At 42.9% G+C, this 12,808-nt stretch overlaps 2 protein-coding genes across 2 annotated transcripts in view; both read right to left on the bottom strand.

The window, feature by feature from the left end:
• Nucleotides 1-12,808, bottom strand: part of LOC124012386 (zinc finger protein 205-like) — a 303,385-nt gene that overhangs the window by 98,183 nt on the left and 192,394 nt on the right. The window lies entirely within an intron of this gene.
• Nucleotides 1,960-12,388, bottom strand: LOC124012395. The gene is made up of 6 exons (XM_046325973.1): nucleotides 11,825-12,388; nucleotides 11,411-11,541; nucleotides 9,103-9,255; nucleotides 6,728-6,889; nucleotides 6,501-6,612; nucleotides 1,960-3,624 (listed from the first exon to the last, which is right to left on the bottom strand). The coding sequence occupies exons 1-6, from the start codon at nucleotides 12,081-12,083 to the stop codon at nucleotides 2,663-2,665; spliced, it is 1,779 nt and encodes a 592-aa protein (XP_046181929.1). The 5' UTR covers nucleotides 12,084-12,388; the 3' UTR covers nucleotides 1,960-2,662.

Here is a 12,808-nt window from a genome sequence, read left to right on the forward strand (position 1 = left end):
CCACCAGCTGCATTAAGTACTGCAGTGCATTTCATCCTCGTGGACTGCACCAGATCTGTCAGTTCTTGCTGTGAGATGTTACCCCACTCTTCCAAGGCACCTGCAAGTTCCCGGACATTTCTGGGGGGAATGGCCCTAGGCCACACCCTCCGATCCAACAGGTCCCAGACGTGCTCAATGGGATTGAGATCCGGGCTCTTCACTGGCCATGGCAGAACACTGACATTCCTGTCTTGCAGGAAATCACGCACAGAACGAGCAGTATGGCTTTGGGCATTATCATGCTGGAGGGTCATGTCAGGAGGAGCCTGCCAGAAGGGTACCACATGAGGGAGGATGTCGTCTTCATTGTCACGCACAGCGTTGAGATTGCCTACAATGACAACAAGCTTAGTCCGATGATGCTGTGACATACCGCCCCAGACCATGATAGACCCTCCAACTCGATCCCGCTCCAGAGTACAGGCCGAAGTAACGCTCATTCCTTTGATGATAAACGCGAATCCGACCATCACCCCTGGTGATGGTGAGCACTTTTTGCCAGTCCTGTCTGGTCCAGCGACGGTGGGTTTGTGCCCATAGACAACGTTGTTGCTGGTGATGTCTGGTGAGGACCTGCCTTTCAACAGGCCTACAAGCTCTCTGCCGAGCCTCTCTCAGCCTATTGCGGACAGTCTGAGCACTGATGGAGGGATTGTGCATTCCTGGTGTAACTCGGGCAGCTGTTGTTGCCATAATGTACCTGTCCAGCAAGAGTGATGTTCGGATGTACCGATCCTGTGCAGGTGTTGTTACACGTGGTCTGCCATTGTGAGGATGATCAACTGTCTGTCCTGTCTCCCTGTAGCGCTGTCTTGGTTGTCTCGCAGTACGGACAATGCAATTTATTGTCCTGGCCACATCTGCTGTCCTCATGCCTCCTTGCAGCATGCCTTAGGCACGTTCATGCAGATGAGCAGGGATCCTGGGCATCTTTCTTTTGTTTTTCAGTGTCAGTAGAAAGGCCTCTTTAGTGTCCTCAGTTTTCATAACTGACCTTAATTGTCTACCGTCTGCAAGCTGTTAGTGTCTTCACGACCGTTCAACATGTGCATGTTCATTCATTAATGGTTCATTGAACAAGCATGGGAAACAGTGTTTAAACCCTTCACAATGAAGATCTGTGAAGTTATTTAGTAAAAATCAAAATATCTTTGGAAGACAGGGTTCTGAAAAATAAACTTTTTTTTTGTTGCTGAGTTTATGTACACTGAATAAAAATAAATGCAACATGTAAAGTGTTGGTCCCATCTCTCATGAATTGAAATAAAAGATTCCAGAGATTTTCCATACACACAAAAAGCTTATTTCTCTCATGCTGTGCATACATTAGTTTACATCCCTGTTAGTGAGCATTTCTCCTTAGCCAAGATAATCAAACCACCTGACAAGTGTGGCATATCAAGAAACTGATTAAACAGTATGGTCATTACACAGGTGCACCTTGTGCTGGGGGCCAATAAAAGGACACTTTAAAATGTGCAGTTTTGTCACACAACACTTGCACAGATGTCTCAAGTTTTGAGGGAGCGTGCAATTGGCATGCAGACTGCAGCAATATCCACCAGAGCTGTTGCTAGGCAATTGAATGTTCGTTTCGTTTTAGAGGATTTGGCAGTACGTCCAACCGGCCTCACAACCGCAGACCACGTGTAGCCATGCCAGCCCAGGACCTGGGCATCCGGCTTCTTCGCCTGCATGATAGTCTGGGGGGGTGCTGAGGAGTATTTTCTGTAATATAATAAAGCCCTTTTGTGTGGATAAACTCATTCTGACTGGCTGGGCCTATGCCCTCCAAGGTCCACCCATGGCTGCACCCCTGCCCAGTCATGTGAATCCATAGATTAGGGCCTAATTCATTTATTTCAATTGACTGATTTCTATAACTGAGTAAAATCTCTTAAATTGTTGCATGTTGTGTTTTATATTTTTGTTCAGTGTATAAATGACTGTGTACAAAACATTATGAACACTTGTTCTTTCCATGACAGACTAACTACGTGAAAGAAATATGATCTCTTATTGTCGTCACATCAATCAGCGTAGATGAAGGGGAGGAGACTGGTTAAAGGACGATTTTTAACCTTGAGACAGTTGAGTCATGGATCGTGTATGTGTGCCATTCAGAGGGTGAATGGGCAAGTCAAAATATTTAAGTGCTTTTGAGCGGGGTATCGTATTAGGTGCCGGGCGCAACAGTTTGTGTCAAGAACCGCAATGCTACTGGGTTTTTCACACTCAACAGTTTCCCATATGTATCAAGAATGGTCCACCAGCCAAAGAACATAGACAATTTGACATGACTGTGGGAAGCATTGGAGTCAATATGAATCAGCATCCCGGTGGAATGCTTTCGACACTTTGTAGAGTCCATGCCCCTACGTATTGAGGCTGTTCTGAGGGCAAAATGGGGGGTACAAATAAATATTTGGAAGGTATCCTCAGTGTATATCAAAATGTCTGGATGCAATATTCTACCGAGGAATATTCAACACTGAAATCTGTCATTCCAAATGCATCTGTGGATCTTTTCTGCTGACAACAATGAAAATTATTATTTATCTTTAATGCTGGGTTTAATCTAAACCTCAGAAGGTATTGAGTGATACGGTTCCTTTCTATGTCATAGAGTGGAATGGTCTTTCTGCTGGTGTATCCTGAGGTTGCTCCTCTCTGAGAACCTCTTCCTGCATTGCGTACAGGCGAATGGCCTCTCTCCTGTATGAACCTTCAGGTGCCTATTCAGCTGGTGCTTGCGGGAGAACCTCTTCTCACACTGGGGGCAGCTATATGGTTTCTCCCCGGTGTGGACCCTCTGGTGCCTCTTCAGGTCACCAGTCTGAGCGAAGCACATGTGACACTGGGTACAGCTGAAGGGTTTTACCCCTGTGTGGACCCTCTGGTGGATCTGCACCTGTTTAGGGAAACTGAAGGCTTTCCCACAGAAAGGACATGGGAAGCGCTTCTCTTTGCCACCAGATCGACTGACAGCATTAATACTACTACTGTCATTTGTCAATGGGCTTGTGTACCCATTTAGTGTTGAGGCACTATTGTCTGAGGTCTGGTTTAACATTAGGAGAGTGTGAGGAGGATGAAGGCCAGGAAGTGTCTGTGTTGTCACAGGGTCCATATTCCAGTTGATAGATCCTATAGAAGGCAGGCTGAAGGCAGCACCTGTTAGGGGGGTAACCTGAGGCGCCATCAGTCTCTCTGAATCACAACTATAGGAGCAGGACGGCGCATCGCTAGCTGAGTCTGTGTCTGTTCTCTCCAGCTGCATACGGACACCTCTCTGTCCCCGTGGACCAAATCTACACCTCCCCCTGGTCTCAGCCAGTCTGTTGTCATGGAGACTAAGTTCGTATGTTGTTTTGTGTTCCACTGTCTGTTTCTGGTTGTGGTTAACAGTGTTGTTCACCAGCCCAGAGTTGAGGATGCTGTCCCATCCACTGTCTTCCACTATGTTGCCTCTGGTCCTGGCCTGCTCAGTGATGTTGTCCCCTGGGCCCTTGGCTGCACCCGTCTGAGTTTGGGAATCCAAGATGGCCACCCAGTCTCCTCTGTCAGCCTCCAGCCAACCACCTGCAGGAAGAGGTTAAAAAAATTACTCTACAAACATGGCAGAGAACTCTACATATGGAGATTAAGTCAATTACCTGGTCAAGTTCATACATTATAATGTGTGTTTTTGTATGTAAACATAAGTTGTATTGATTTAATTTTATGAATGAATAAATAAGAATAGCCAGGTGCATCACTATTCAGATTGAGGTATATTTATTAGCAGTGACTACTTTTTGACCATAGCCGTGATGGCATTCTATTCACTCTAATTATGCTAAATTCTCTGACTAAATCGTCTAACATTTTAGCCATATGGTAGAGATGTTTTTCTGCTGTAAATCATTATTGAATTGACATTTTATTAAACCATGAAAGAAATAAATAATTGTATGGATGAAAATGGCATGCCAAATAGTGTCCCGCAGCATCACAATGGGATTCCATGAGTTCTAGCTTCCACTACTAGGGCTGTTGCTCGAACTTGCAAAATTTTGACCGGCCTACAATAGCATGCTATTGTTTTTCTGATGTCATGGACTATTGAATGGACATCTTGTTATAAACCTTGAATGAAAACAATTGTGAACATCCAATATTATGTTCTAATATGTACAGTCACCTCATTATAAATATAAGCATAAAATACTATAATAAAAAATACTGAGCTATATTATGCTCAAAAAAATGGGAAAATTATATAATTTTATAATAACACAATCGGTCAAATTTTGTTTACAGTAATTTTTAAATCTTATAGGCGTCAAAGTTATTGGCACCCATTTTCAATACTCCAGCCCCCTCCCCTTGTGAAGATAACGACACAGAGATTTTTTCTAAAATGATTTATGAGATTGGAGAACACATTGGGAATGATCATAGACCATTATTCCATACAGAATCTTTCCAGATCCTTGATATCCTTTGTGCTTATGGACTGCCCTCTTCAATTCAAACCACAGGTTTTCAATGGGGTTGAAGTCCGGAGACTGAAATGGCCATTGCAAAATGTTGATTTTTGTGGTCCATTAACCATTTTTTTGTGGATTTTCATGTGTGCTTTAGGTTATTGTCTTGCTGGAAGATCCACTTACAGATCCTGGCAGAGACGACAAGGTTTTTGGCAAAAAAGGTTCATGATGCCGTTGACCTTAACAGGGGCCCTAGGACCAAAGGAAGCTAAATACTAGAGGTCGACCGATTTATGATTTTTCAACGCAGATACCGATTATTGGAGGACCAAAAAAGCTGATACAGATTAATGCCAATTTTTTAAAACATTTTTTAAAATTTGTAATAATGATAATTACAACAATACTGAATGAACACTTATTTTAACTTAATATAATACATCAATTTAACATGTTCAATTTGGTTTAAATAATGCAAAAACAAAGTGTTGGAGAAGAACGTAAAAGTGCAATATGTGCTATGTAAGAAAGCTAACGTTTCAGTTCCTTGCTCAGAACATGAGAACATATGAAAGCTGGTGGTTCCTTTTAACATGAGTCTTCAATATTCCTAGGTAAGAAGTTTTAGGTTGTAGTTATTATAGGAATTATAGGACTATTTCCCTCTATACCATTTGTATTTCATTAACCTTTGACTATTGGATGTTCTTATAGGCACTTTAGTATTGCCAGTGTAACAGTATAGCTTCCGTCCCTCTCCTCGCTCCTCCCTGTGCTCGAACCAGGAACACAACGACAACAGCCACCATCGAAGCAGCGTTACCCATGCAGAGCAAGGGGAACAACTACTAGAAGGCTCAGAGCGAGTGACGTTTGAAACGCTATTACCGCACGCTAACTAGCTAGCCATTTCACTTCGGTTACACCAGCCTCATCTCAGGAGTTGATAGGCTTGAAGTCATAAAAAGTGCAATGCTTGACGCACAACGAAGAGCTGCTGGCAAAACACACGAAAGTGCTGTTTGAATTAATGTTTACACACCTGCTTCTGCCTACCACCGCTCAGTCAGATACTTAGATACTTGTATGCTCAGTCAGATAATAGATAATATCTAGTATTATCATCAACCATGTGTAGTTAACTAGTGATTATGATTGATTGTTTTTTTATAAGATGAGTTTAATGCTAGCTAGCAACTTACCTTGGCTTACTGCATTCGCGTAACAGTCATTCTCCTTGTGGAGTGCAAAGAGAGAGAGGCAGGTCGTTATTGCGTTGGCCTAGGGGCGGTAGCCTAGTAGTTAGAGCGTTGGACTAGTAACCGGAAGGTTGCGAGTTCAAACCCCCGAGCTGACAAGGTACAAATCTGTCGTTCTGCCCCTGAACAGGCAGTTAACCCACTGTTCCCAGGCCGTCATTGAAAATAATATGTTCTTAACTGACTTGCCTGGTTAAATAAAGGTAAAATTTAAATTAAAAAAAATAAAAAAACTGCAAGATTGGATTCCCTGAGCTGACAAGGTGAAAATCTGTCGTTCTGCCCCTGAACAAGGCAGTTAACCACCGTTGCTAGGTCGTCATTGAAAATAAGAATGTGTTCTTAACTGACTTGCCTAGTTAAATGAAGGTATAAAAAAATAACTTTATTATTAAATCTGCGCCCAAAAATACAGATTTCCGATTGTTATGAAAACTTGAAATCGGTCCTAATTAATTGGCCTTTCCGATTAATCGGTCGACCTCTACTAAATACCCCCATAACATCAAAGATCCACCATCATATGCTTCTGTTTTTCGACACCAAACACACCGCTGGTGTGCGTGGCCAGAGAGCTCTATTTTCATGTCATCTGACTACAGCACTTTCTGGAGTTTGCTAAATGGAATTGGTACTTGGACTGAAACCGGTATTATGAGGAACTAGCGTCTCGTAGGAGTGACATCACCTGGCGAAAGACAATGTGCTATATGTATTTCTCCCTTACCTTTCCCACTCATCTTTAGCCCACTCAGCAGGTCAATGCTCTCTGGTCGGTCTTCTACTGCCTCCTCTTTGACTAGCAGCAGATCAGGCATCCCATCCTCCATGTCTACTGACTAAGAGATACAGTATGTTGGGTCTAGAAATATGATATGAGCACCCTTCTATGGAGAGGCTTTGTGGATACGAGACCTGACCTAATACCATTCAGACAGTTTACAGTGGGCTCACCTCAGGGAGACTGTGTGTGGTCCTGTGCTGCTCAGCTGGTTCCTCTGTGTGTTCAAGAGGTGTAGGCTGTTTGTCCTCCATGACCATAGTCTCCTCAGGGTTCCCCAGACCCTCCTCCCACCCCTCCTCCTTCACCAGCAGCACCTCTGGACCCTCCTCCTCCTGAAAGAGAAAGGTGATACAGACATACACTCCCTCAGGTACGTAAACACAGATAATAAACGCACTTTCAACATGGAGTGTTGACCCATCCCCACTATGTTTGAGTCCTATACTGTAGTTACAGAATTACTTCATTGCTGTTAAACCCATCATGGTGGACATACATATGTGAGTCAGCTATGATAGGTTAGTCAGGTTTGTCTGACTTATGTTGGCGTGTACAGTAGGTGTTTGTTAGTGTGTGGGTATGTGTAGGTAGATGTAGTAAGTGTATATTGGTTATAACTGCTGTCGGTGAATGGAGAAAGATGTATACTAAAGAGTTTCAATGAAAGTCTTACAAAATGGGACTTTTCATTATGTTTATTAAACAAAGAAGTGTTAAATACACCATGAAAACCACAGGTTGAGTCAGCATGAACTTATTCAAATTAAGTAGTTGAATGGAATAATGAAACTGAACATCATATAGGCTACACTGTAAAAACACTATGTAACAGACGTTTTAGGCATATACATTAAGTGTACAAAACATTAGGAACACCTTCCTAATATAGAGTTGCATCACAGAACAGCCTCAATTCGTCGGGGAATGGAGTCTAAAAGGTGACAAAAGCGTTCCACAGGGACGCTGGCCCATGTTGACTCCAATGCTTCCCATATACAGGAAACGGTTGAGCATAAAACTGTTGAGCTTCTTTTGTCGTACCCAGCAGCGTTGCAGTTCTTGACACACTCAATTCGGTGCACCTGGCACATACGACCATACCCCGTTCAAAGTCACTTAAATCTTTTGTCGTGCCCGTTCACCCTCTGAATGGCACACATGCACAATCCATGTCTCAATTGTCTCAAGGCTTAAAAATCTCTCTTTAACCAGTCTCCTCTTCATCTACACTGATTTGAGATGAATTTAACAAGTGATATTAATAAAGGATCATATCTTTCACCTGGATTCACCTGGTCAGTCTTCTGGAAAGAGCAGGTGTTTAATGTTTTGTACACTCAGTGTATATACCTTATCACAATGTCTGGATGCAATATTTAACATTGAAATGTGCTACTCTCGTTATTTAAAATGTATCTGTGGATATTTTCTGCCAACAACAATGAAAATTATACTTTGTCTTTAATGCAGGGTTTGATCTAAACGTCAGAAGCTATTGAGTGGGATGGTTTTTCTGCTGGCGTATCATGAGGTATCTCCTCTGAGAACCTCTTCCAACAGTACGTACAGGCAAAGGGCCTCTCTCCCGTGTGGACCTTCAGGTGCATCTTCAGCTGGTGCTGGTGGGAGAACCTCTTCTCACACTGGGGGCCGGGTTCTCCCCTGTGTGGACCCTCTGGTGCCTTTTCAGGTTGAATGAGTGGGAGAAACTGACCCGGCAAAGGTGGCAGCTGAATGGTTTCTCCCCTGTGTGGACCCTCTGGTGCCTCTTCAGGTTTCCAGCCTCAGCGAAGCGCATATGACACTGGGTACAGCTGAAGGGTTTCTCCCCTGTGTGGACCCTCTGATGCATCTCCACCTTCTGGATGCAGCTGAAGCCTTTGTTACAGAACATGCAGAGGAACCGTTTCGCTTTACTATTGCCTGACGTTGCGGCCCCTCCCTGGGCCCTAGTCCTGTCGTTTGACTTCAATACCTGATCAAAAAGGACGCGGCCATGTGAATCACAAGGCCCCATCAACTTGGACACTGGGTCGCATTCCCTTAACATGTGTAAAGGGGATTGGGTCGCGACATTTACATTTGTCTCAAAGCTTTCCCTGTAGTCTAAGAATGTACAAGTGTTGCCCTGTGAGTGTCGTTCTCCTAAGTGAGTTTCGTCTGAATTCCATGTCAGAGGAGCATCACCCTCCACTTTCACAGTCACCTCATCTACGACCAGACCCTCTCCTTTCTTATCTAGGCGCCCTTCAGAGTATACACTGCTACTGTACTGATTCCAGTCTCCTCTCATTGGATTAGTCTGTTTATCTAGACCCACAGGCATGTCACCAGGTATCATCTCTGTAACATATGAACAAGATGGATCATTTCCAGTCTGTAACGCGTCATCTGAGTCCCGGTGGGACAGAACCGTCCTCGGGCTCAGGTGACCGTGAAGTAGATACTCTGAGCGGGGGAGAGGAGGACAGCCCAGTTGCTCCAGCACCGCTAAAGTCTTTGTATCTGTCTCTGACTTGAGGACGGTGTTCGGCGTTCCACTGACCTCCGTGACGCTGCGTCGGCTCCTGGGCTGCACTTGGGTGGTGGTGAGGTCCTCCGTGGCTACAGGGGGTGCCACTCCAGTCTGGTTGTCTCTGCTGTGTTGTGGGTCCTCCTCTCCTTCAGACCTTTCCAGCTTGACCCCAGGATCTGCAGACTGACACAAGGAGAGGAGGTTATTATGATAGTCCTGCCTACTTCCTGTTTCCAGTCCCATATGGTTTTTGAACGGGCTTCAAGCTTATATCATCAAATTCATGAAAACGCGGTCCTAAGATATATAAAATGATATTCGTATTAATTTGATCAAATCCAAAAACATTTGACGCTCAAGAAGTAAGACACATTGGCAAAAGTTAGTCTCATTTGAACTACAACTCAGCAGCCTTGTTAGCATTCTTGCGCAAGTTGAGGACTCACAGGACAATAAAACCCTGTTAGTAACAGTCGGTTTTATGTCTTTTATATTAAATTACACTGGAACTTTTAACTGAACGTTGACAGCCAGTACTTTTTAAAAAGGCAACAAAGAAAAAAGTTTTGACAGGCAAACTGTTGAAAGACAAAGACTTGTACAGCTGGTGGGAGTTGTAGTTCTAATTAAACAGTTCTAACTTTTCGGCTTTGTGCTTCTTGACCGTCAAATAAGTTGAAAACCGGCATATGGTAACTAAATTCACTCGGAAACACATCTTATATGACTGCGTTTTATGAATTTCATGATGCAATTTATTAACCTACAAAACGAGGAACAAGAAAGTACAACTTTCATGGTGCATTAGGCAACAATGGGCTTGTTTGAATGGTAAGAAACCCACTAGACGCAAGTCGAGGAGTGAAATCGGGAGGTGCATCTGCCACAGCCAAGTCAGGCACTGTAGTGGTTTTCCAACAACAAGGCCCAGATCAACATGGCAGTGTCCAAATAGCTGCTATTGTTTATAAAAGTTTGTCTGTATGAATGTCAAAATAAACTTTTATATAACCCCATATCACACACTCAAACTGGAAACTTAACACGTGCACAATTTGAGACGTCTCACATCACTTTACATTATGTACCTTTGAAATGTCGCAAACTTAGTTCCTTTTTCAGCCACATATTTGGCCACATTTGCATGGGTCAAACAAAAACACCCCAATGATTGCTTGACAAATAGCGCCTCCCACAATGTATGTGACGGCTTGAAGTAGAGAGGAAGCGGCGACGCTAAAGGGATCAGTGGGCATACAATCTCTTCTCCAGGAGGTGGTGTTTATTTTTTTGCTCACTAAGTGTAGAGTTTTTATATGGAGTTCAATGCGTGTCGAATTTGGTTAACAAAAATTGCCATGCCTTATTTGCTACATGTGGCTTATTTGATTGAATAGAATTGTTGTAATAGGTTTTGAGTGTACTGATATACACTGAACAAACGCAACATGGAAAGTGTTGGTCCCATGTTCCATGAGCTGAAATAAAATATCCCAGAAATGTTCCATACACACACAAAACGTCTTTCTCTCGAATGTGGTGCACAAATGTGTTTACATCCCTGTTAGTGAGCATTTCTCCTTAGCCAAAATAATCCATCCTCTTGACAGGTGTCATTGCACAGGTTCACCTTGTGCTGGGGACAATAAAAGGCCACTAAAATGTGCAGTTGTCACACAATGCCATAGATGACTCAAGGTTTGAGGGAGTATGCAATTGGCATGCTGACTGCAGGAATGTCCAACAGAGCTGTTGCCAGATAATTAAATGTTAATTTCTCTACCATAAACCACCTCCAACGTTGTTTTAGAGAATTTGACAGTACGTCTAACCAGCCTCACAACCGCAGACCATGTGTATGGCGTCGTGAGGTGAGGGGTTTGCTGTCAATGTTGTGAACAAAGTGCCCCATGGTGGGGTTATGGTATGGGCAGGCATAATCTACAGACAACGAACACAATTGCATTTAATTGATGGCAATTTGAATGCACAAAGGTTTTGTCATGAGATCCTGAGGCCCATTTTTTTTATTAGAAGTATCTGTGACCAGATCTGTATTTCCAGTTGTGAAATCCATAGATTAGAAATTTCAGGGATCATTTATTTCAGCTCATGAAACAAGGAACTAACAGTTTGTGTTGCATTTATATTATTGGCAACGGAATACATAACGCTGTAATTGATAATTGTACACCCAATGTAGGCTACTGACCCTTAAGAATCATAGTGAAGTTTCACAAGCTCCTCTATGGCAGATAAATAAGGATGTCCATGTAAACAAGTGAATAGCTGAGGGGAGCCTTTCTGAAATAAACTTATGCAACACCATTACACTAACTTCTATCAGGATAACATGCTGGGTTGAGGTTCCACTCCCCTCATCAACAGTGATTGGTTGGTCATCTCCCCATCTATTTTGTCCTGTTGGCTTCACAACACTCCTGTGGCCTCCAGTGAGATGTCCTTCACCTGAGAGAATGAAGGAGGGAAAAGAGGTGCTGGTTAGCTACTGCCAATGCTAATTGGTATATTTTACACTATTAATAATAGAAAATAAAAAATAAATAGAAAATGCAGTAAATCAAGTATATGGCTAGAATGTCTTTGCACAAGATAAGTAATCAGAGGAATTACTGCACACTATTCAAAAACTGACCAAGACCCAATTCTGGGTAACACGTATAAACACGTGTACAGAGAGGAAAGGGGAGACTGGCACTTGGCCATCTATGAACTGCGACGGGAAACGTACCTCTTGCTATACTTCTGTATCGGTCAAGGATTTTGACACTGCTGGGACGACTGGATAGTACGCGTTCCCGTGACACCTTCAGTTCAAGTAGCTGTAGTTTCCTCCGTAATGTCCTGTTTTCTTTCTGGCTTTGAGAAATTTCCAAACGAAACTCTGCATAGTCGTCGTCTACGAGTTTACAGATCTCTGCCACGGCTGCATTTGCTAGCACCTCCATGATAGATGCTATTTGAGTGTGAAAAACCATACAGTTAGCCATTGTTAGCTAACGTTATCCGCTAGCTAGCGTTACCTAGCTAGATAACAACATACATAAAACCAAGTCCTCTATCCAACGCGAATTAAAGACTACATGGGCTAAGTATGTGATGCGGTGCGGTTAAATGTATAATATTTTGAGTTCCATGGTGTTAAATAACAATTAAAAAAACGTTAACGTGGAAATGTTCATTGTTCACTTCCGTTTACACCGAAGAGAATCTGCGTCATAGCTCAAAGGGTGTGGCTAAATGAAAAGGGCTCGCTGGTCGTGTGTGGTTCAGCTGTTTGTTCAGCCGCACCCTCAATTGCTCATAACTTATCTGCAACCGCCCAACTATATGTGATAAAGTGAAAATCGGAGGCCTGCACACAACCCCAGCCCGCAAATATGAAAAGGTGGCGAAACGATTTTGACAGGGGCTGCATTTTTTTGTTGCCTAATTTAGATCTGTTTCTTCTTATCATGTCCGACATTTTGGTAGGGTATTTGTTAGTCAACGTATGATGTACATGTAGCTTGTCTCCTGTCATATTACAATAATTTCGCAACACCCACAATAGCAACTGCTAAAAATGTGTATTTGACCTAAACTTGATTTTGATATGTTGCCCTAGAAGACGAAATAAACCCTTAACAGAATGTCATAAATGATGGAATCAATGTTTCAATGTGTGATTTTTTTTCACTGACATCTCTGCTTCTTTCGCTGAGCAAAGCCCAGT

The sequence above is a fragment of the Oncorhynchus gorbuscha genome, linkage group LG24 (assembly GCF_021184085.1).
Source record: "Oncorhynchus gorbuscha isolate QuinsamMale2020 ecotype Even-year linkage group LG24, OgorEven_v1.0, whole genome shotgun sequence".
Classification (NCBI taxonomy): domain Eukaryota; kingdom Metazoa; phylum Chordata; class Actinopteri; order Salmoniformes; family Salmonidae; genus Oncorhynchus; species Oncorhynchus gorbuscha.